Genomic DNA, 23,867 nt, shown 5'->3' on the forward strand with positions numbered 1-23,867 from the left:
TCTCATTTCTCCTGGTGAACAGTACCCATCCATCACAATTTTTCTTTGCTGAAAAGCAGCAGGATGGGAAAAAACACTGAATTGGCCATTTAAATACTTCTTTTCCAGACTGTCTGCAATTACAAAGGCTTTTAGAAAAATCTAAGTCAAGATGGTTTCAATTATGAGTAACATTTCTAACCATACTACATTCTAACCTGTATGTCCTTTAGGTTGAATCTGACATGCCACAATTACTGTAATCACTTTATGATGTGCACTATCAGACAAATAGAAAATAGAAGCAAATACTGAATGGTTTCTGGCTGTGAAAGAGCCACTCTTTTGGAAAGCATGAGATCATTATGAATTTTTTTCTTCCATTAAACTTTGCTTTGAGTTTTAGTTTAATGTATTCTTCAGCCTTATGACATTTATAAAGAATATTTAAACCAAAGTCCTTTAAAGTATCTGTGATGAATGAGTCTCCTGGGAGTAATGAAAACATGGTTCAGCCACTCATTCCAGGCCAGGTGATGAGCCAAGTACCTTCTCAAAGTCTGCATGCAATTTTGAGGTATTGGTGGTTGGGGTCTTTTCCTTCCTGCTCCAGAGAGGAAAGTTCTCAGCACTTCTGGTCTCTCTGTTCCTGCTTGGGAGCAGAGAGGGAGAAGGTGGTATAATCCTCACTTAGAGTTTCTCTCTTGGTTGTTGTTGTCACTTTGGCATAAAAAGCAGTGACAGAAGCCTTGGCTGTGTGGTTGGCTCCTGACCACATCCTGCCTCTTCCCTCCCAGCACCCAAACAAAAGGAAACATTCGACAAAAAGATGTTTGATGGGATTCTGTGTCTTGTGACCCCTGCTCAGATAAGGTGCAGGCAGTGAAAACACTTTACCCACAAGGGGAAGTCATAAATTATGTCATACTTTGGTTCCTGTTTGCAGAACAGTATTTCAGACCATGAGTTAGTTTCTCCTGAGAAACAGATGAGCATGGTGCCAAACCTGTGAAGGCTTCCAGGAGATAGAACACTGGAAGTTGTCAGTTTGTCACTGTTGCCTGCTTGTCTCCCATAGAAACTTTAGGGGGAAGGAAGAACAAGTAAACAAATGGGGTTCCTTTCTCCAAGTGAGTTTGCACATGTCATACTAGATGTTGTGATAGGCTGTTAACACTTGATGAACTTATTTTCTCTGCTAAGAGTTAAAGGTGGGAAGGTATCATCTTCAAAACGCTGAAGAAAAATTAAAGTAGTCCTTGTTCAAGTCAAATGGGTCAATTCAAGTAATGACCTTTTTCTTTCTGTATAAATCACTGGGGCTTTGCTGTGACACTGGAAAATCTTGGTACACATGATCATTTCCAGTGCAATTTGAAGTAAAACAAAGTGTTTGCTTTGAAATGACGTTGATGTGCCTATAGCATTATATTCTCCAAAATGCTGTTTCGTAACACTTTGTTCTGTCAGCGGAGTGCATCAGCTTTGAACATATAACAACTACTTGTATTAAAGTATTTCTGGGTGAGTGGTCCATGAGATTTCATTTTTTAACATGAATATTTTGCTTACTCCCATTGTGTTTAAATATTTTTATTGCTCCATAAATGCCTGGGGTTGCTGTGATCATTATCCTTTGGTCGGGCATGTTGATGAGGCACACATGAGTGTTTTATTACCAACAAACAATCATCATCACCTGGATTTAATCTTCCCCACCACCTTCCAAATAATATCCAATTTTTCTGTGGTTTCTAAGTCTCTCAAAATGCAATTATCTGTGCTGAAACATTTCAATTACTGACTCAGAGTGTTTATTTAAAATTTTGGTGAAACACTTCAACCATCTTTGGAAAACAGTTGAGCTGTAAATACCTTGGTTTTCCTTCCACTTTTTTTAAACTGTCTCAATAATAAACTTGATTTCTCGTTGTTTATAGCTGAACCTTGAGATCCAGCGCCATAACAGTTGCTCTGGTATCAGTAATTTGCCTTCTGCTAGTTTTGTGAAATTTCACTCAAATTAGGTTATTTTGTAAGTGTGAAAACTCACCATCCATGCACGCCTAGCAGAGGCTGTGTGTAGGCAGGCAGGTTCCACAGACGCTCAGCTGTTTTCAGACCAGTGACACTGCTCTGTCTGGTGTCAGGTGCTGGTGCCAGGAGCAGGAAGAGGTAAGGCTGAAGGTGAGGAAACGGAGAGGAGGAGAGCTGGGGCAAGGTGGAAGTTTGGCCAGGTGAACTGGGTAGAAACCAAGAGTTGAGGGAAATGTATTGGAGATGTGCTGTCCAGGCAACATATAGTGCCTGCTCTCTTCCAGCCCTGTGTTGCCCTGTGCCTCTGTATGGGGTGACATGTGGAGGGGTCAGGTCTCTGCCTAAAGGGTGCTGGTGCAGCAAGAGAGGCAGGAAGTGGCAGAGATAGCAGGAGATGGGCTCTTGGTCAGGTGTTCACCTCTTCCTCTGGAAATCAGTGAGTGGGTCCCTGAAACTGGCATCTTAGTTGCTAGCCATGATGTGGGTGGACTTCCACATCCCAAGTGAGGCATTTGCATGTGCCATATGGATGCAACAGCAAAGTGAAAGGAGGACAGATACCTGAAGCCAAAAACTACAGGCACTTCTCGAGTCTTTAACCATATTTGATCTCAGTTTATTCTGCGTAGAGTGGGAGTAATGCTGGCTAGTATCACAAGGAGACCGAGAAATCCATTAATGATTTTAACTGAGGCATTCCTAATGTGATCCTGTAGATCCAGCCCCATGCATAGGCCCAAAAGGGAGTGAGTAGCTTGCATTCAGGCCAGAAGGTAAGTAAACACATGTTGGAGTATTGATAACTGACTGTAAGGGTTAAAAGAAATACCATTTGACTGCCTATTCGCCGTGTGGGAAAGGCTGTGCAAAATAGTAGATGTGGTCATGTAATTGAGGTTGGTATCACTGATTTTACTGATGAAGACTGGTACCATGGAGATTGTCAGGGTATTCCAATGTCATGGCCATATAATAAATGGTAGGGAGTCTAGTGTGTGTGTTGCTCCCAAAGTCATGGATATATGCCTTGGAAAACCTAGAGGCATAATTTTAATTTGAAATTGACCTAGAATTTTATTTAGTCAGTGCAGAATCTGTCTTAAGGAAGAGAATAATTATCTGCTCCTTCAACACAGTATTGAGAAAGTATAAGCACTCTTGAGACCACAATCTCATATTCTAGTACTGGAATGAATATAGTATTCAGGGAGAGTAATAAGACATCCTAATGTGTCTTATCTTTTCTCATAACCATGATTTAGCTGCCTAATTCTGTAAGCTACCATTACAGATAAATGTAACTGCATTATATTTCTTGATACTTTTGCTAGATCTTCTGGAAGCTTCCTAATACCTGGTGGAAGATGATAGATAGCCCTTCAGCAAAAAGAAAAGGGGTTGTTTTTTTAGCTTACTGAAGTGCCAGGGCTTCATTCTTTCCTCCTGCTTGTATTTTTTACCAGTGTTCTTTCTCCCCCTTTTTTGAAAAGCTGATTCAGTTTGTTGATTCTCTGGGTGTTTCTCACTGCTAACTCTTACATTCTGCTTCTTCAGAGCAGGGATCTCACTGCCCCTCTTGCTAGTAGTGTAGTTTTCCCCTTTCCCTGAGGAGGGAAATTCAAGGTGTGTCAGACTGCAAGAAAGAATGGAAGCTAAAATGTTTTACTGATGTTAAGAAACTACTTCCCAGAAGAGGAAGAGCATGAACTAGGTGTAGAAAAGGCAAGGAAAGGTGCCTTATTTCCCCTTGGCTTTTCAGGTCAGGCATACTTGATTGCTCTCTGTATGCAGTCCCGTAGTGAAATGGTGTCTTTTAATCTCAGTAATTTGTTTGCTGCTTCTCAGCAGCTATAAAAATTAAGGAGGATTTTATGAGTGATTCTTCCTTGAAAATGCATATATATTCATTTTTAGGTGTTCGTTTCTTTAATTTCTGTTTGGTTTCAGGAACTTTCCAATCAGCTGAGAGCTGGTGTCAGACTCCAGCCCTTGCTGGCTGGTCCTAGGAGCAAAGCGGATGATTTATTAATAACGCAGCAGCGGTGCCAGCAGTGCCACTGAGAGTGGGTAAACACTCCTCCTCTGCAGAGGGACAAGACTCTGTACTTTTCACCTCTGCAGTTATGTAAGGTGTCCTTGGCCATCTGTGTATTTAACTTGACCCTTGCTTTTTCCATTTGTTTACAAAATGATTGGCCATGAAAGTGTGAAATCCCCAACAAGGAAGAGTCCCAGGAAGCCCCAGCTGGACTGGGAACCCAGCAAGTAAGATGGGTGCAGGGTGGCCTGGCCAGAGTGATAGCATATTCCCGAGGAGTAGCACTGGGACTCGTCAATGACATATCAGGTCACCTGGTAGCAGTTCAGGGCTGCTGGGCATCCTGCCTGAGAGCTGGGGACCATGGCATGCTGGTGTCCAAGGCAGTCACTTGCTTCTGGTGTGTGTTAGGTCTGTCCTTCTCTGTAGTACACCAGTGGATCCCTTAGTGTGTCGGGGACTTGCTACATCATACTGATGACCTTTTCCATACGGTGAGACTGTACCAAATACTGCGCCTTTTCCAAGTCACATGTAATTCACTGCAACTCTCAAATGAAGCACCTCTTCAAGGCTCCCTTGGTCAGGTGAATTGCTCTAAGAAGCCAGTGTAGTCAGTTTCATAGTACTCTACTCCCATTTTATTTCTGATCTAGTCAACCAGGCTCCTCACTGCCAAGTCATATCTTCTGCTCCTTTTTGATGCCACACAACTGATTTTATGGCTTTTGCTGAGCTGTGTTAAGATTCCCAGTGTGTTGCTGAGGGAACCATTGCCAGCACACCAGCCCATTGCCTGATCTCTGCTGGGCTGTTCAGCCTTTGGGCTTATGGGCATCTCATTGGCAAAGACCTCTCCCGACTACTCACTATTTCTTTTCTAACCTGGATATGGTGGAGGATGTGTGCTATGGACATTGGAGGGTGAAGTCTGTGCGCTGAGCCACAGTGCCTTCCCTTTACAGGCCACTGAGAGAGAAATAAGGTGTCTCAGGGCTTGACTGTCAGTTCTGCAGTTACCTTTGCCTACCTTATTGCTGCAAAGTGATGTTTCCCAAACAAGGGAATTTAATCTCCGTCCTGTTCCTATGAGCAAGCTTGCGTTAAAGTCAGCATGTGTCTGCTCTAAGGAATTTTTTATGGGAATTGGAGAGGAGGTGGGGAAAGGGGTATGTCAGGAAGTGTGCTGTGCCATACCCATCTTCTTGTTTGATGCTCTGCTGTTCTGCTACACCACTGTTGCCTTTTCTCTTGCCAGCTGCCTTGCAACCAAACAACTTACCTCTCCTTGCTGGGATGAATTCTGGAATGGCTACTTTTGTCTGCTCTTGAGATATGGAGAAAATGTGAAGAAAATTGCCTCTTATCAAGCTCTTACCTTCTTTTATGGTTCAGTCAAGTTAAATTCAATGGCGGAGTATGTTGTTTACCAGCAAAAATCTGTGTCACCTTGACTTACTGTGTGGTCCAGCCCACAATTTACGCGTCTCTCCTCTGTCTTCCACAAAATCAGTCAATCTTTGAGATAAGCAGGTGTGTTAAAGCTGCCCAGCCATTGGTTAACTATGTTTAATGCTCTATTCTGAGATTCTATAAAGGTTTTAGACATTTTTTTCTATAATGCAGGAATCAGTGAATGTGTTGACTTCTCTGGCTGTGCAGAGCTGGAGGGCTTAAGTTACAGCTCTGCTTTTGAAGCCCATCTTGAGTCCCATGGCAGGCTGCATCCAGTCCTCCCACGGCGGAACTGTGTGTGTTGGAGCCCTGCACAATGCAGCTTCACCCCACATGAAGACTCTCATCACCCATGTAATAGAAATCAGACATCTGAGGAATTTTATCTAAATAAGGTTATGCTTTCCTCTGCTTTCTTTATGTTCATTCTGTTGGGTTTTTCCCTTATACTACCTGTTGGCTGCCTCTCATTCCATGGAAGTTGTCTGTGTGCATGAAAGATTTATTTCAAGGATTGCCCGCAGTTACTCGTGAAGTACTACTGATCAATGCTGGTAGTCAAACTTGTAGCTAAGATACAAATAATCTGGTTGATGTTGAGTGGCAGTGGAGGGGGGGGAGAACTGGAAAATAAAAACAAAAGGAGCTGCATAATTGGGGAAGAAATAATCTCTGTTGCCCTATTATTCTCAAATTATTTTCAAGGCAGTAAACACAGAAATAAAATAAATTGATATTAGACTGTTGTTTCTTTGTCTGAGTTTTCTTCTTATTAGTTAGAATAATCTCAAAGATCTTTGTCAAACAGCTTAGAATTTCATATTTTTTTTTGGGTTCTGCAGTATCTGCCCAATTTCTTTGTCTTCTGAGCAATTTAATATTGAGTACACTTCCCTTGATATTGCAAGGCAAATTCTTAAACCATTCTCTATAGCTATGCTTAACATTTGTTTGAAAGAGCATCTTGAGAGACTCAGAGCTCTTTGTGCATTGAAAATGTGCTCTTCAGTAGAACATTTTGTCTTTTTCCATTTAAGTAAATATCTCCTATTAAGTCTTTAGTGGTAAGACTCTTACATCATTTAGACTTTCCATCTTTTTGTAAGGCTTCCATTTTTGTACAATATTTTTCTATTTTTTCTGTCAGTTACAGGCAGTTCGTGTTCTCTACTTTTATGAATAAAATGATCATTTTTATTTTACCAGCTTTTAGTTTTTTACAAAAAATTGAAGCCATTAAAAGAGTAGCTAATGGATTTTCTTAGCTCGTTGGAAACTGCATCAGACCGAAGTCACCTGAGAATTTTTTTCCTTCTTTCTTTTTCTACCTGAAAGTAGGAAAGTGAATTTGTCTTCTACTTTTTCTTGAAACGGAAGTGTGTAGGTGCATATAAATATGTATGCACACTCACTAACTTTGGTGGGTGGACTTGCAAGGTGGCTTTATAAATACAGAACTAAGTTTTCAGCAATGTTTTAAAGTTGTTTTTAAGTTGTTTTTGTTAGTAGCTTTTGTCTGTTGTTTTTTTGTTTTTTTTTTTTTCCCCAGGAAAGCAGAACTAAGAGCTCTACCATTTCAAGTGTAATATAAGAGATGCTTGTGTTGTTTTGAAGTATATTTTTTCCTTTAGGTCTTTGTGTTTGTAAGATATATGGCAAATAGTAAAGTCTGAGGTATTTGAACTCACCATCAAAAGATTAATGTTTCTATTAGTAGTACAGTTTGGTCCTTTTGAATTATTTTTCAATTTCACAAATAGTTCGAGTGTGCCCCATTTTCAAGGTAAGGGATCTTATTCTGCTCTATTTCTTTCTATAAAATTATATAAAATTCTGCTTAGGCTAAAGAAATTGCATTTTCCTAAGCATACATGTTTGCAAGGCAATGTACTCTTGATGCGAAATTATGCAAAATGAAAAAAAAAAATTTGAAATATTTTTGTATGCCTTAAGGAAGAAATAAAATGCTGTGTTACATTTTTAAAAATCTATGATTAGTCATTCTTAAGGGTTAACTAAATCCCTTAAGTCCTTGGACATATGCATAACTCTATGAGTGTGTGTAGTCCTACAGCTTGTGTGAGGTGGTGCATATTCACAGCAAGTGCAGAGGGAATACTTTAATGGTGCTGTGGTGTCTATTTTTTTCTTCTGAAGTGAAGTTAGGAAGCAGATTGACCTGCATAGGAAAATTGAATTCATGGATTGTGATGTTAGATGGAAACGCTTTCTAGTTCAGTCCAAACAAGTCTGAGGATTTTCCACAAGTGTTGAAAGTGCTGTTGGTGATTGAACTCTTGTGCACTAAAATATGTAGGGAAATGCATGCATTCAAATCCTGTAGAACAAGAGGAATCATACCTCTCTGTTTTCTTTAGTGTTTTGGGCTTTATTTCTTTCATATTGATATTTCTGCATTTGAAAAAATAATTTTTGAACTGGATGTTTTGGGCTAGTAGAATTAGCGTGGCTGTCTGTGCATAGGAGCAGAAGCTTAAGTATCTCAAAATACCTGCCCTCCTATTGACTGGGTCTGTTTTTAGCCTTAGGGAGCACAGGATTATCACAATTGAAAAGTTTCTGGTTTATGCAATACTGAATTTTTTTAATTGATTGGGTGAGGTCACACATGTTCCCAACCAGAATTTGCTGAGAGGCTGCTGAGGAGGAATCCCAAAGGAGAAAAAACTGGTTTTGCTCTTGACAGAAACTCTTCCAAATAAGTAGGTACCACCAAATAAGTAGGTGCCTTAGGTACCACCCCTGCTGCTGACACTGCTGTCTTTTGTGGCTGTTCTTGCCATGTGCTGCCACCAGCCTGGACAGTGACCTGTACCACCTCCTACTCTGCTGGGGTTTGAAGAGTGTGTAATATCTTCAGTAGGTAATGTTTAGCTAAGCAGCATGCCCACAACTGCAAAGGCATTACTGTTTCAAAATGTGTTCTGATCTTTACAGGCATGTGCAATGCATGCAGAAAATTGCAAAAGTTTTATTCGAGTGGGAGGAGTAGTTGTGACATCAGGTGGTTATTACTTTTTTAAAATTTTTGTGCATCTTTTCTGACTTCAGCAAACGTTTAGATCTCATAGTGTCTATCTGGAAACCAGAAAAGTGGTTTGTTTTTTTTTCCCTTGTAGAAGGGAAGACAGTTGCTGAGATGCCTTCTAAAATCATTTATGTCTTGGAAGTTGTATACTTTTCTTCTTTTCCCATTAGACTGCATATTCAATCTTGAGAGTTCATAAAATTTCATCTGCATTTTAGGTTTAGCTTGTTTTCTTAAGGAGACAGGTTTTGCAGAAATGTACTGTCCATATTTTTGCCTGAGTTGTCCTCTCACCCTAATAACTTCTGAACAGTGTAGCCAGTTTCAAGCAAAGTTGCTAGGAGCAGACATCTCAAAGACATATCTCAAAGTTCTTAGTGGTTATGCAAAAACCAGTGTCTGGGTAGCAGAGAGATCCAAAGCTTTACCCTATTAAGGAAAAGGCAGGAGCGGGCACTAAGCCGCTCCCGAGTGTGATATGCCAGCAGCGTGCTCGTCTTGGCCAGCTCCTCAGGACATGCACGGCTCCAGAGAGTTATAATTATCCTGTGAGTTGCTCCCTGGGCTATAGTTAGGAGAGGTGGGAGGGTGTTCTGGGGGAGAAGCAAGGAGGGAGGTGGATACAGTAGGAATCTGGGAGTTTACATAGAACAGAGTTGAGTAGGGGGAGCTGGAAGCACCCTGGGGAACGAGGTTTGGAGCAAGGGACAGCAAGGCAGCAGGGTTCCTGTTCTCTGTTTCTCACTGGATAACCTGTTTTTTAAAGGTGTGTCAGATGTTGGGCTGTGCTGTGAGTTGAGGGAGTCGTGCTCTATTGTTTCCCACTAGTAGCATCAATAAATTGCCTGAATTTCCATACCTGAGCAAAATAATTCTGAAAGTGGTTGATTGTTGCCTTAAGAGGTAGAAGAAACATTGTTTTGCCTTTTTTTTTCCTGTTCAAACATCTTACTTTTATGGAATATAATTTTAATAAGTAAAAGCTAACTCATTATTATACATAAGCAGTTCCCAAGCTTGAATTAATTATTGTTATTGTTACTATTAGAGCAAGAGTAAAATACTGAAAGAAGTTGTGAATTTATGAAATATTCAAAGACAGGAAATGGATCCTTAGTGTGTTAACATGAAAAGTTATGCAGTGTTACTTCTACATTTGCCTCATTTTGCTTATTTTAACTTTAAAATTCTAAGCACATATCTAGCTTTTAATATACTGTAGTCTATGGGCTGACTTGTGGCATTGATGTTAGACAAACTACCTATTGTTCTTAATAAGAAAATCTATTGATTTTAAAAAGAAGCTGGTGGTGTGACATGACTTGTTAAGGGATGTGTTTTTGAAATTATGCCAGTCAGGTAGCAGCTCCCAAGACCATTGCCCCTGCAGAAGTAGAGCCTCTCTTTGCTGTGCCCTGGTGTTGGCCACTGTTCTTGGAGTTCCCAGCTCTTTGATGCACCCTTTCCCTCTCCCACTGCTTTACTAGAATGAAACCTGTGGGACAGCCTGACATAAGCCAAAACATGTTCTAGTCCAGATAATTAGCAGTAGAAAAGTAGTTTTTCTATTAAAACTTTCCATTACCTGCCTGAAATGTGGTGCTGGGCAGTAGGCTGGACAGCTGTAGAGGACAAAGGCAAAGAAATAAAAGGTCAGAACTAGGTACCATCCTTCCAGGATGAGGGGAGTAACAGACTGCTGGGAATGTAATCTGATGTCTGTTCATTGTTCCTGTCCATTTCAGATAGGGAGAAAGCTCATTGAAAGTGATTTTTTATGCATGAACTCCCATGGGAAGTGCACAACTGCTTGTGTTTTTGTTGATAACCTTCACTTCATGGGTGACAGGAGTTTCTAGGGACCCAGTTTCAAACCAATCTCTGTGCCCTCAGTTTCAGCACTCTGACTCATATCTGGGAACAGGTTAAAAGTTGTAAGAAGCAATTATTTTTCCCTGCTGCTGCCTTATCCTGCTGAGTTTGTGCTGTCCTGTGCCAGAGGGACTAAGTGTCTGCAGAACAGCTCCTGAAATGCTGTGGTTTTAAAATGAAGCAAGCTTTGCTCCAGAGGCTTGATACTGATGCGCCTGAAAGTTTAAAGCACCTGATTTTGTCTTTGCATTTGTGATGATGTGGCCTTCTAGCATAGTAGTTTTTTTTAAAAAGTGGACTCATTGATGATGACCCAGGTAACACACTGCATGTGCCTACATGTTGTGTACAGTTGCCTGTTCTGCTTTTTGTTTGATATGTTCTGTCATGTCAATTGGACTTCATATTTGACTTTTTAATAAACAAAAAATTTCAGGGTCAATTTAATTTCATTTGACTGAAATGGTACTACAAGTTTGAATTTTTGTTTGTGCACTGATTAGTAGTTGGGAAATGGTGCATTTGGGAAAAAAATTAATGAAAAATTCCTCATAGGTGTTTTCCTGCTACCACTGTAGGTCCAAAAAGTAAAAAAGCTGGTCTCAGAATTTCAGTAGCGAGGGCGGATTAATTTACTCATTACTCTCAGTGCTCATTCCACTGCAGTTTATTTTGGGTCATTTAATTTCAACAAGGCTTGATCTGTTTAGAGGGCTTTCTATAGCAGCGTGGCAAGACCATACAGCTCTTTATAATACATACGTTCATTGCTAACCAGGAGCTCAGAAAACTAGTAAACGATGCACAGACATGATTAACTTCAGAGAGGACAGTACATTTTTGTATGGTTGGATTATTTTGAAAGTTTTCAGAAATAACCAATCTTTTGTGCTGTATGGGTTGCTTTGCAGACCTTGAAGTGATGGGGTACAGTAGTTGTGTGCTTTCAGAGGTAAGGCTGGAGGTCTGGCTGAAGGCACTCTTCAGGCTTAAGGTACTTCAGAACCCACTGTGCATAAGAGTTGCTCTCAGGCCTTATTTAAGGAACATGTTTGATTCAGTATGTCGATATTTCCAGTGCATTCAGTAGTTTGATCTGATTTTGCTGTTTTAATTTTTACATTTGCCGTAGGAGCTGTTCATACACAAAATAGGCTAAGGTAAAGTAGATGTCAGTTGGAAACATCTAAATCAGTTGGCTTCATCAGCCAGCAAAAAAGCATGTGCTCACTGTCTGTGTTGAATCTGCTCCAGTTCAGCATCATGATGGTAAAGGCCACATTCCCCCCAAATGAAAGAGCCAGCTTTCTTTTGTCCATCAAATCATGACTATTTCTGGTTCTGCTCATGTCAGCTGACAAAGTAAATGTTCCTTTTGTGTGATTCATTAAATCAGGGAGCATTAATGATTCTCTCAACAGAAGGAAGGCATGGTGTCGTGAAAGTGCCTGCATCTGTACTAGGAGGTTAAAACAGCACTGACACCATTGTTCCTGAGTGTTGAGACCATTAACTTTCTTAACTTTTTAGCTTTCTCACATTTTCTGGCTTCTACTATTTAGCATACTCCTAGCAGCAGTCAAGAGCAGTTCAGGATAGGGATGTTCTCAATAGTTTAATAGTGTGAAAATAGCTGTTTGCATTCCCATCAGACTCGACACAGGAGAAGCTTTCTCAACATGTTTAACTCACTCCTGAACAGCTAGTTATGACATCCTTGTAGCAAATTAGAGACTGAATCTGCACTGTTTTGGTGTCTAAGTCAAAAGTATAGCCATAACACTAATTATGGGACATTTGAAGCCTGCTGAAAGTTTTGTACCAGTGTGTGTGTGTATGTGTGTGAACATATATGTATTCAGTGTACATCTGTACTGTGTGATATCCCTGTATAGGGATCTGGATGCATTCTTGACTATAGAAGGATATTCCTGCTTGTCTACAAGTAGTAAAGCCCTAAAACCAGTGAATGGGAAATTTAAAAAGCACTTCTTAAAAACATCTCAATTTGGAAGCAACTTATACAAGTTGAGTGCATCCAATGTGGTTTGACCGATGCTTTAGGCCCTCTAGTCTCAGCTCTTTAAATTCTGTGGTTGTTGTTTGTGAGCCATGTCATCAAGGAGCTTCTGATCTTAGCAGGTCCTGCCCTGCAGCTGCACAGCCTCCTGGTGCACCCTACAATTTCCCTTCCTGGGGGAAAATATACCAGTGTGTCTTCTGCCACTCTACCTATGTTTGGGGTCAGCTTGTACATCCATCTTCTCTAACCCAAGCCACCTGAAAATGACAGCCCACCTATATTTTTATTGTCTCTAATTATCTCATAACTGTCTAAAAACTCCTCCTTTCATGTTAATTGGAGCTGTCCTTTTGCTGTGTACCTTCAGATTTAGATCCATGCACTGCTTGTAAATTTAGGCTGTAAAAGTACCACCTTTACTTCTGCTCTTTTATACTTGAATGGAAGTAGTTCAACATTGTGCTGATGTAATAAAACAGGAGGCTGGAAGGCAGTGAACTGGAATAAGGTGAATGTATGAGAGAATACAAGCAGAGTGGCAAATTTAGATCCTCACTGCTATGATCACACAATTATTTTTAATATGATGTACTTAAAAGCTGCATTTCTCTTAAAGGAGGTTTAAATTTGTTATTCGTCATGTGAATGTCATATAATAAAAAACTTTTATGTTAAAGTAACACCAGATACTCTAGCCAGGATGTCATGAGAGACAGTTCATACAGTCTGGACAGTTCTGAGTTTATTAACTGTATGTCATTGATCTGTACTTAACAATGAAAATGCTGATTCACAGCCTCTTTTTTTTCCCTGGCAAATAGCCTTAATGATCAATCAGAGGTGGTAGGCTGAGGCAGAGCTCAAGGCCATCAGCTCCTCCCAGCCCTCTACATAGTTCCCAGGAAACACTCTGTGTTTCATTAGTTCTTGCTTAGTTTATGATGTAATACTTTACTTGAAGGCATTAAACAATCATGAAAAGCAGCTGGCTGATTAGTGTGACTTCTTTTTCCAGGGTCGTTGTACAAGAGAGAACTGCAAGTACCTTCATCCACCAACACATTTAAAAACTCAACTGGAAATCAATGGCAGGAACAACTTAATCCAACAAAAAACAGCAGCAGCAATGCTCGCCCAGCAAATGCAGTTCATGTTTCCAGGGACACCGCTACAGCCAGTGGTAAGTATATTTCTCTGATGGTCTTAATGGTAAGTAAAGTTGAAGACTCTATCAACCAGCAAAAGTTCTCTAAATAGTATCAATAAAAATAGTCCCTCTCTGTTTACTCAAGGAATGGTCAAGATGCTAGAGATATGCTCATTTATATTTGCATTTCAAGATGCAATGGAGTGTTGCTGTAGACTTGATTTATTTTTCTTTTATCCCATAATAATATGCATTTTTTTCATCCTCCTCCCCCCCCCCCCCCCCCAATGCATTTCACTTCATGTTTTCAAGGTTTTTACCTATAGTCTATTCTGGAGGTGAAAATTTGTATAATAACGATAATTTACTAGTACGTAATTTGAGTAGGAACACAAAGTTTCTCAGGAGTCTATGGCTTTGAATGGCTTTAAATATTATTCAATCCCAGTACCGGGAACAAAGGTTAATGGGTAGCATTTTCTTACTCTGTTGAAGTGTCTGAGGATAAGACAGAGAATTGGTGGTGCATGCACTTCACAAACTCAGTGTTTTGTCTCAAGGTGGTTCATACAGTGCCTGAGACACTTCATATCCAGGAGGTGATATAGAGCTAGAGTCTGGAATTCATGAACAGCGTCTTTAGATATGCACTGAAGTGATCAGTTGCCCTGGGCAGCCCTTGCAGCTGGGCTCCTCAGTGTAGCAGACTTCCAAAGCATGGTTTGGCAAGTAGTCTGAATTAAACTTTTCACACATGGCTGCTATTGAATTTTTTCAATCTAAATTTCTAGTGTAAGGCATCCCACTGGAGTGGGATTTTTTTTCTCTAACTTGAGGCATCTGGAGTGCTGGCATCAACTTTTGCAGTGTGTTTCCAAGGTCCATTTGTAGTTTGTCAAAAGACATAGGCACTCCTAATTACTATTTGCTTGGCTTGTTCTAGACATCAGCATTCAGATAGATGATTCAGTTTTCAAAGTGCCTTTGTCTTTCCATGGGATACCACAGAAGTCAGGTGTAGGTATCTCAGAAGAAGACATCTGCATTTTGTCACAGGAAGCTCACCCCAGGTGCCTTTTTCAATAATGCGTTTTTATACTTGAAACATCTACTGTTAGGTGGGATTGGGAATTGAGTGTCAGGACTCCCTGAATTTCTGGTACATGTTCATCAAATTGTATCTGGTGATGTTGGCCTTCTAATGTGTCTTGATATTTCCTCGGGATTTACTGCTTGATTTTCCACCAGAAAAAGTTTTGATGATGTGATAGATTCCGCTGTTTAATATTATGAGAAAAATTGAAGTGGCAAAATTATACTTTTTTCTTCTCATCCATTTCATCATTTGAACTTTATGATTTCATTGACGTAATGTCTTCTGTACTGATTGCTGTGATAAAAATGCCAGGCCTGTCTCACATAAATTGCCGGATTAAGATGACTCAGCCTTGACCAAATGGATAAAAAGTGAAAGAAAATTTCATAGAAGTCATTTGACGAATGGATTTATTCTTAAAATCATATCTGACACAAAGCTGTTATTTATATTTCACATAATACGGATTGTCTTCTACATAGTCAAACCATTGTTTCATATAAATGTTCTTTATTATGCTCTTCAGAATTTAGCTCATGATTGACATATAATCTGAGTTGCTTGATATCAAGCAGATTTGATCACTGATTGAAACATCGTATAACACACTTTTAACTCTTAAGGGCAGTTAGATGTCATTTCTGTATTGTTGGTTTTCCTGGTTAATCTGTATGCTCAGAACACTTATTGGTACAAAGTCACATCCATTTATAATTTAGTAATTGGTTCCAAAGACAAAAGAATCCAAAGTAAACTAAATGTAAACAAAAAAGAAAAAAACTGCTTTCTAGCTTCTGTGTTTTCTCTTGTGTATTTTCTACATACTGTATGTCATGCAGGCCACCTTAATGAGAAAGACGCTTCCCTTTGTTAAAGTGTTCTGAAGTCTTAAGTGTTGTGCTGTTGTATTTCCAGTTGCTGGCTTATTTGGGTTCCTCATTTATGACAAAGCTAATCGGAGATGTGTCCTGTAGTTTTTCCTCATTTATAATTATAGCTTCACTCTCTGGGGTACTCAGTTGTGCAGAACTAAAGCACGTTACAGGTCTGAGAATGGGCTGACAATGGTGATGTTCTGCCTCCACCCCGTGAAGCTAGTGGTAACAAACCCACTATTCTGCCTCATCACGGCTGTTTTAGCATCACACAAATGCTCTTTCTTCTGGTCATGGCTTCACTGACTCACTGTAGGAAGATTTTTAGACCCGTATCATTCCCTCCAATCAAAGTTTTTCATATGATGAACTGATCTAAGCCTGAATAATCCCTTTCTAAATATTGTGTCCAGCTGAGATTATAATATTTATTTTGCTTGCCACTGGTGACAGCTGAGCACACAAACATTTGCGAAGGTGAGTTTTTTCAGTGCATGAGACACAGTAACATATAATTGCAGGAGGTGGCAAAGTACAGTACACAAACATACTGGAAGTTACATGCCAAAAGAGCTCATTATATGCACTCTTATTAGAAATATGGCTTTAATATAGTTAATAACGCTTCAGCTATGAAATCTGAATACTTTGAAAAACAGCCTGTTTTCCCAAGGAAAACAGGTATTGAGAAAAGGCAATAAAGTCTATGTTATTTCTACATTTAGATGTATAAATAAGCCTGCAATGTAAGCTGGACCTCCACATAGATTCAGGTCCAAAGTAGGACTTCCTTTGCATCAGCAGACTCTTTTCCAATAATAGAGTTACAAAGGTGGTGCTTCATGTGCTGCTGGAGTGTGTTACATGATTAAAAGAGGAGAGGATACTGTGTGTTTTTCCAGCTGTTTGAAGTTTTTTCATTAAGAAAATGAATTGGTGCCGGAAAGAACAGCAAGCAGGAGACAACTAGTACGCTGTGGATTAAGGGGCCTTTTTTTTTCATCTTGGTGTGTGTTTTCCTTTTTCAGCCCACATTTCCAGTGGGTCCCACAATAGGAACGAACACGGCTATTAGCTTTGCTCCTTACCTAACGCCAGTAACACCAGGAGTTGGCTTAGTCCCGACTGAGATCCTACCCACGCCACCTGTCATTGTTCCTGGAAGTCCACCGGTTTCAGTCCCCAGTTCAACTGCTACCCAGAAACTCCTCAGGACTGATAAACTGGAGGTACTGTGGACACCATTGTGACTAGAAGTACATTCTCTCTTAGGCTCTGTGAGAGGTTATGACTTGTTTTAGAAGCAAAGCTTCATTTTTGTTTCTACATATAAAAGAACTTGTATCCAGGCACAATTTCTGCACTTGCAGCCAGTTGTAATTAAATACTGTTATTTTTAAGGTAGTGTTTTTGTTTATATTTAATACACAGACATCAGTATGAATTTTTGTTTTTTGTAAAGTTCATTATCTCAAAAAACCTCATCTATACGTCCCTGTAAAGGCATGCATGATGAAATATCTAACAAGCACATTTTTTACTTCAGAAATACTTGTGTTGGTTTTTTTGCACTGATAATAAGGGAATTTTATAGCTTCATGGATCAGTATTAGGGGAATGGTATAGCCCTTCAGCCTTGAGCTGCCATTGGAGATGTGGAATATTACCAACCCTGCAGCAGGCTGAAGGGACAAGCCCCCAGCTATGTGCAAAGCCTCCTAGCTGTTGCTGGATCACTGTGCGGCTGGACTCAGTAAAATCTGTGATCTGAGTACACAAGGAGGCCAAGTGGCTCTTGCAGAAATGAATGTTCTTTACCAAAAGCCTAAGCACCAGTGTCTAGAGCAAATTTCTTCTTAGGAAAAACAGTGTCTTCATTCTGCCCATTTTTGAAAATTATTTTTAAGTAGGCTCTCAATTATGTTTGTAGACTCCATAAAAAATACAGTGAATCTGATGTGTATTTTCCCTGGGTTTCAGCAAGAGGAACTCCTTCCCTACCAGTCAACCTGCAAGAATACAAAGTGTAGTCAGAAAGAGACAAAATATTTTGTGATTCCCAGCTAGTTTTGCAGGAGCAGTTACGTGAGTAAGTATCCTTCCCAGCTGCTTTCTAAACAGAAAAAAGGAAAGGCATTTGGGAATGCTTCTGTTGCATGTTAAGTTTATTTAGCCGCAGTACCAGAGAGCTACCTGAGGAGCCAAGAACATAAGGTTAAAACAGGGGCACTGCCCTCACCCACCAAAAGAAGGGTTTATTAAATTGAAGTCACTGTAAAACTTGAACTGACAGGGGAAGGGGGCAGGTCAGTCTTTTGGGGGCGTGGGACATTCCTTGCCTTTTCACGTTGCCCCGAGCTGTGCCCCTGCAACGTATGTTGTTTTGCACGTAGGTGTGCAGGGAGTTCCAGCGGGGGAACTGTGCGCGTGGAGAGACTGATTGCCGCTTTGCGCATCCGGCAGACAGCACAATGATTGACACAAACGACAACACCGTAACCGTGTGTATGGATTACATAAAAGGTCGTTGCATGAGGGAGAAATGCAAGTATTTTCACCCTCCTGCACATTTGCAGGCCAAAATCAAAGCGGCGCAACACCAAGCCAACCAGGCTGCAGTGGCAGCCCAGGCAGCTGCGGCAGCTGCGACTGTGATGGTAAGTGCTGGCATGTATGGCTGCCTTTTTTTTGATGCCTATTTTGCTTCAATTTAATGCTGTTTGCTTATATTTTCTTTTCTCTTTTGCGTCCTTTTTTAAAAATTTTCTTTTTTTTAAATTTTGGTGCAAGATAAAAATTTATAAAATTATTACTGTTGCTTGATGGGAGGAAGCACTTTCTTTTCTTTATGCCCTTGTTTTAATGCTGTATTTCTATTCAAGACAGTGAAGCAAATTACATTCTATACCACTTCTGTTCTCTGCCTTAATTATATGCAAATTTGCCCCTAGTATTTCCAAACAGAAACAAAACTGATAAGCTTCAGTGTTCCCAGGAAAACAGAGCCACGTATGCTGTTTTAGCTCTTTGATGGTAGATATACATGTGGAAATTTGGAAGAAAAGCAAAGAGAGAGCATTTGCTCCAGAGATCAGTAGTAGAACAGAAACCTGCATTGAGATTCAGCACAGTCCACTTTAGAAATGAGACAAACAGCCAGCCACCTTGGTCTCACTGTACTGGTAGTATAGAAAAACCAGGACACTCACCTGATCTACCCTTAGTTCCTGCCTAAGGATGAGAAGGAACCGCCCTCTGTAGATCTACAACTATCCCAAATGACTGAAAAGTGCTACTTGTATTTTTTTTTTCTTTTTGAACTTTGGTTAGATGCATGTCATGCCTAGAGACTTTTTGCCTCTCCTGCTAATATGGGCTAGTTCCTTGAATCATGCGGTTTTAAGGTGCTAAACTGTAATGGGAATCATTATGAAAGAAACATTGTGGCTACAGTCAGAGGAAAAGAGACTTTTATTTTCAGATATTTTAACCTCTTACTTAAAACTGTTCAGACAAGACAGCCCACCCCTTCACCAGGACTGGATTCCTCTTACAGTTGCTGTCAGGAAAGTTGATGAATTTGTCAGTGGTATCGATAAAGTTAAACAAATTGAACATGCAGAATCTGACTTAAGAGGCAAAACTGCTGGCAGCAAATCAAAGAATCATTGTCCTCATTGCTGGTAGTGGACGAATAATTAAGCAGATGTGGTTTGTGGACTTGTGGGCAGTGCATACAATAGTTATAAACAATACAGTTATTCTGTGGTTAAAAAGCCTACCAGAAACACAGTACAGTACAGTACATAACTACCCCAAGCTATTGTATTTAACAAATTAGAAAAAAACATACTTTTTTAAAGGACAAAGGGTAAGTTATGCAAGAAAGTAAACCACCAAACAGAAGAATATTTCTTAAGTGTTAATGTTCTTTCTCTAATAGTATCCACAGCCTTTGTTTCAAATTGGATGATTTGTAGTTAAAGTTTCCTGTGCTTGCAGAAATTGAATACCATCTGGAAATTAAAGCAGAGGAGATTAGTTTTCATTCTGATTAGCTTCTGTTGTGCAATATTTATTGTACATTTAGAGAACATAATATTTCTATGCACTATACTAAATAAGAAAGGAGAGAGAGATGAGGGGATTAATTTTTTTTGCACTTCAGTAATGGTTGCAGATATATATCCTGTGGTTTTAAATAAGGCTTAATTAGAATTGCATTAGCCTCAAAGCAAGATGAAGCATCTTTGGAAACACAGAATTGAAATGTTAGCAGTCTAGTGTCACAGGAGAAGGCAACAGGGACCCGTAATTCAGGGTAACATTTTGCAGAGAAACATGTACAAAATATTCCAGTCCGTTTCCCTTGCTTAAGCAGAGGAGCTAGAGGAGATTGCCCAGGATGTGCCTGTTTGGTTTACTAAAGTCTCTAAGGATGGAAGCTCCATAACTTGAAAATGTGCTTCATACTCTCAGTAACAAGAAATGCCTTTTTTTAAAAAAAATCTTACATTTAAGTTGAATTTCTTTTATATAAATTTGTTTCCATTGCCTCTTCTCCTGTACCTGGGCATGACTGGCTCCATCTTTACCCTGAAATCAGGTGTTTCTATACACTGATGAGATTCTCCTGTATCTTCTCCAGGCTGAATCCAGTCCCTTGATCATCCTTCAGGTCCTTTATTGGAGTGTTTTCTAGTACACCTGTATCTTTCTTGTACTGGGGTGCCCAGACCTGGACAGAGGTCCATATGTGGCCTCACCAGGGCTGAGTAGAGGAGAAGAATCACCTCCCTCCACCTGTTGGTGATACTCTTCCCAATGCAGCCCAGTATACCATCAGCTGCCTTTGCTTATGAGAATGCATTGCTGGCTTGTCCACCAGGATCTTGAGGATATTTTCTGCCAAGCCTTTGTAGCCCCCAGCATGTACTGGTGCCTCGTGATGTTGCTCCTCAGGTGCAGGTCTTGATACTTCTCTTTGTTGGACTTCATGAAGTTTCTCTGTGCCCATTTCTCCAGATTTTCTAGCCCCTCTGAGCAGTGGCATATCTATCTTGTGTATCAACCACTCCTCCAAGTTTCACACCACTAGTGACTGGCCTCCAGCTAGGCTTTGTGTTGCTGGTCGCATCCATTTGAGCCTGGCATGTGAGACAATTGTCAGTCCACTTCCCTGTTTCCTATTTAGCCCGTGATAAATAAATTTGTCTGTGAGGATGAAATGGTGTTGAAATCCTTTCTGAAATCAAGAGAAACAACATCCATTGCTCTCCCTTTGCCACCCATCCAGTCTCATCATGGAAGGATGTCAGGCCGGTTAAGCACAATTTCCCGTCTACGCTGACTACTTCCCATCATTGTCTTGGCTTTCATGTGTTTGCAGATGGTTTTCAGGAGGATTTGCTCAATTGCTTTCCCAAGGACTGAAGTGAGGCTGACCAATCTGTCAGTTCTCAGACCTCGCTTCCTGCCCTTTTTGAAGATAGGAGTGTAATTTTCTTTCTTAGAGTCTTTGGGAATTTCTCCCAGTCACGGGGATCTTTCCAAGATAATTAAGAGTAACCTTGCAGTGACATTGGCCAGCTCCCTCTGCACCCAGGGTGCATTCTGTTAGTTCCTATTGTGTACATACAGTTTGTTTAAACATTCCCTAGCCTGATCATCCTCCTCCAAGGGAAAATCTTCTTCACTTCAGACTTTCCCACTGGTCTCCCACTGGCCTGAAGGCCGGTCTTGCCAGTAAAGACTGCGATGGAAAGGATTTTCAGAACCTCAGCCTTCTCCATGTCCTATGTCACCAGGAACAGTGGAAACCCCATTCAGCAGAGGAAACACATTTTCTCTAGTCTTCCTTTTGTTGCTGAGAAGCCCTTCTGGATGTCTTTCACATCCCTTTCCAGATTCAACTCCAGGTGATTTTTGACTCTCCTAACATATCCCTGCATGTTCAGACTGTGTCCCTGTTCCTCCTGAGCCATCTGGCCCTGCTCCCACCTCTTGTGGGCTTTCTTTCTTTTAAGTTTAGTCAGAAGCTCCTTGCACACTCATGGAGGCCACTTCTGTGTGGATCTTGTTTGTATTCCAGGAGACATTATAGCATACCAATGTGCCGTATAGCAGGTAAATACTATGCCTTGAATGTTTGATAATTTTTAATTTCACCTTTATTTCCTTTTTGCATTCTCCTCCTCTCCAGCCTGTAGCTATAGATTTGTTGGTTGTTGGTTATGTAGATCAAATGTTGAGAATGAGATAATCTGTTGGAACAGAGAGAGGCAAAGGAGGTTTTACTATCAGGATGAAATAAAAAAATATATTATTGTAGGAGAGCAAAAAAGCCTGAAAAGAATGGGAGACTACATGGGAGCAAGGTGGATGAGTATGTTTAGGAACAGACCAAGCCTTTGGGTTGGAAAGACTGAGACTGAACTTGCTGAGGAATATGAGGGGAAAACCAGAAGAAAGCTTCAAAGCAGGGAGGTGATATTAAAAAAAATTGCAGAAAGGCAAAAATAAACAGAGATAATAAGCTAACAGAGAAATTAGATAAGATCTGTGTTTGGATAATAAAGGTAATTAACGGAAACACTTTACTCTTAGCGATGTTGATTTGAACTTGTGGACTTCATCATTGCATCATGCTGAATTCAGTTGTACTGTGTCACCTCTGTGTACACCTCTCTCTTGTGGTGGAGGCAGAGTGGCTCTGAGGCTGTGCCCCAGGCAGTGGAGTGATGTCCTCTGCAGTGGCACCTGCACAGTGCCCTGCTTAGGCAGAAGTCTGTCCAGATGCCCACTTCAGACTGGGTGTTTCTTGTTGTGTCTGGGTCTTGGGCCCAGAGAGATGAGCAGATCCTGTAGATCAGGGTATGTAATCCAGGAAAGTGCTAAAGAAGAGATGAGGATGGTGTTGAGAAGACTCATGCAATAGATGCAGGAACAAGGAAAAGGTAAAATGAGGACAGTCCTGCAGACTGCCCTGTTGGCACCTGATAAACATGGCCACAGAATGTTTGCAGGCATTTTGTGCCTTGTCCTGTTCGCCCATCTCAGCTTTTGTTCCCTATTTCCACATACAGATTTCAAGGTAGACATAATCTGCATATTCTAAGAAAAGCTAAATTTCAGCCTGTGTTTAAAAAACAAAAGTAAAAATCTCAATTTTTAAGTAAATTTTTCTTTCCTTTCTAAAGGTTTGTAAGAATTATTTACACTACTAAACTTGAAAGTAATGTTTTATATGAGAATTTTTTTACAGAATTCTGTCATATCAGCCCTAAGTTTGAAAGAATACATAAATGTGTATGCCTATATACTATTGCCTAAATACTTCTTTTTGAAAAATTAATAATGCTAGACTAGTATCGTAACTCCTATGTTAATGTTGGCTTATGAACTGGGAGCCCAATTTTATTCCCTGCTCCTGAAGCTAGTAATGAAAGTTATAGCAAAATTTAGAAAGTAGGTTTTAAATTCTGAAAGACCTTTTTCCCTCTCAATGTAACGTGGTAAGTTACAAGATTAAAAAACAATCTACAAAAATGACCCAGCTGTAAGAGAAAAGAAAAGGAATTAATGATAAGTTAGTGTAACTGGACATACTATATACTCTGTTTTGTATTGGCAAAGGAGAACCTCTCTCATTTTGACCATTGAATGATTCACTTCTCTAAATTAAAAGACGTTCACCTTGTAAGCACTGACATTAATAGCATTGTTAATGCATTACAGCTTTCACTAGTGTTTTGTATTTGAAAACGTAGCCTCCCAAATCAATTTTCCCACTTCAAAATGTGACCAAACTAACTTATCAGGAATTCCAATAGGTGTATCCTTAGAACTTTCTGCATCTCTGTGAAGTGTTTATATGATGCTTAATAGTGTCTGCAAGCTGCTGTTTTACTCAACTTTCCTGAATTTCAAACATCTATATTTTACTCTCTTATATGCTTTTAACTAAGGTATAGTAGATGCATTTTTGCTTCGGTACTAATTCAAAATGTAATATTCATTTCTTTAGAAGACATTTTTGTTGTTGTGCATGCCTAGTGTTTTGTATGTTGTATATTGCATTCAGAATATTTTTTTCCTTCTCACCTATCCACAAATGCAATGCCGTTCCCATGACGCACCTCTGCTTGCTGTTTACCTGTATGTTAATTCGCTTGACTCCCATTGGCCCACTGCCATCATGTGCTCGCTGCCTGTTATTAAAAGACTCAGTCGACTGCCAAAGCAATGAAGCGACCTCTCGAAGCAACTGTAGACCTGGTACTTTGACCTTTCACCT

The 23,867-nt window shown here is 40.1% G+C and overlaps 1 protein-coding gene across 30 annotated transcripts in view; it reads left to right on the forward strand.

Annotated features, from left to right (window-relative positions):
• MBNL2 (muscleblind like splicing regulator 2) overlaps positions 1-23,867 on the forward strand; it is a 66,621-nt gene that overhangs the window by 22,104 nt on the left and 20,650 nt on the right. For 5 of the 30 annotated variants that reach the window (XM_062514823.1, XM_062514825.1, XM_062514824.1 and 2 more), the window contains exons 2-5: positions 13,469-13,633; positions 16,600-16,800; positions 17,965-18,228; positions 23,795-23,848. In XM_062514823.1, the coding sequence (XP_062370807.1) occupies positions 13,469-13,633; positions 16,600-16,800; positions 17,965-18,228; positions 23,795-23,848 (684 nt within the window). The remainder of the gene's footprint in view (positions 1-13,468; positions 13,634-16,599; positions 16,801-17,964; positions 18,229-23,794; positions 23,849-23,867) is intronic. The other 25 variants (XM_062514831.1, XM_062514833.1, XM_062514835.1 and 22 more) reach the window with 14 other exon arrangements.

Source organism: Cinclus cinclus, chromosome 2 (assembly GCF_963662255.1).
Source record: "Cinclus cinclus chromosome 2, bCinCin1.1, whole genome shotgun sequence".
Lineage (NCBI taxonomy): Eukaryota > Metazoa > Chordata > Aves > Passeriformes > Cinclidae > Cinclus > Cinclus cinclus.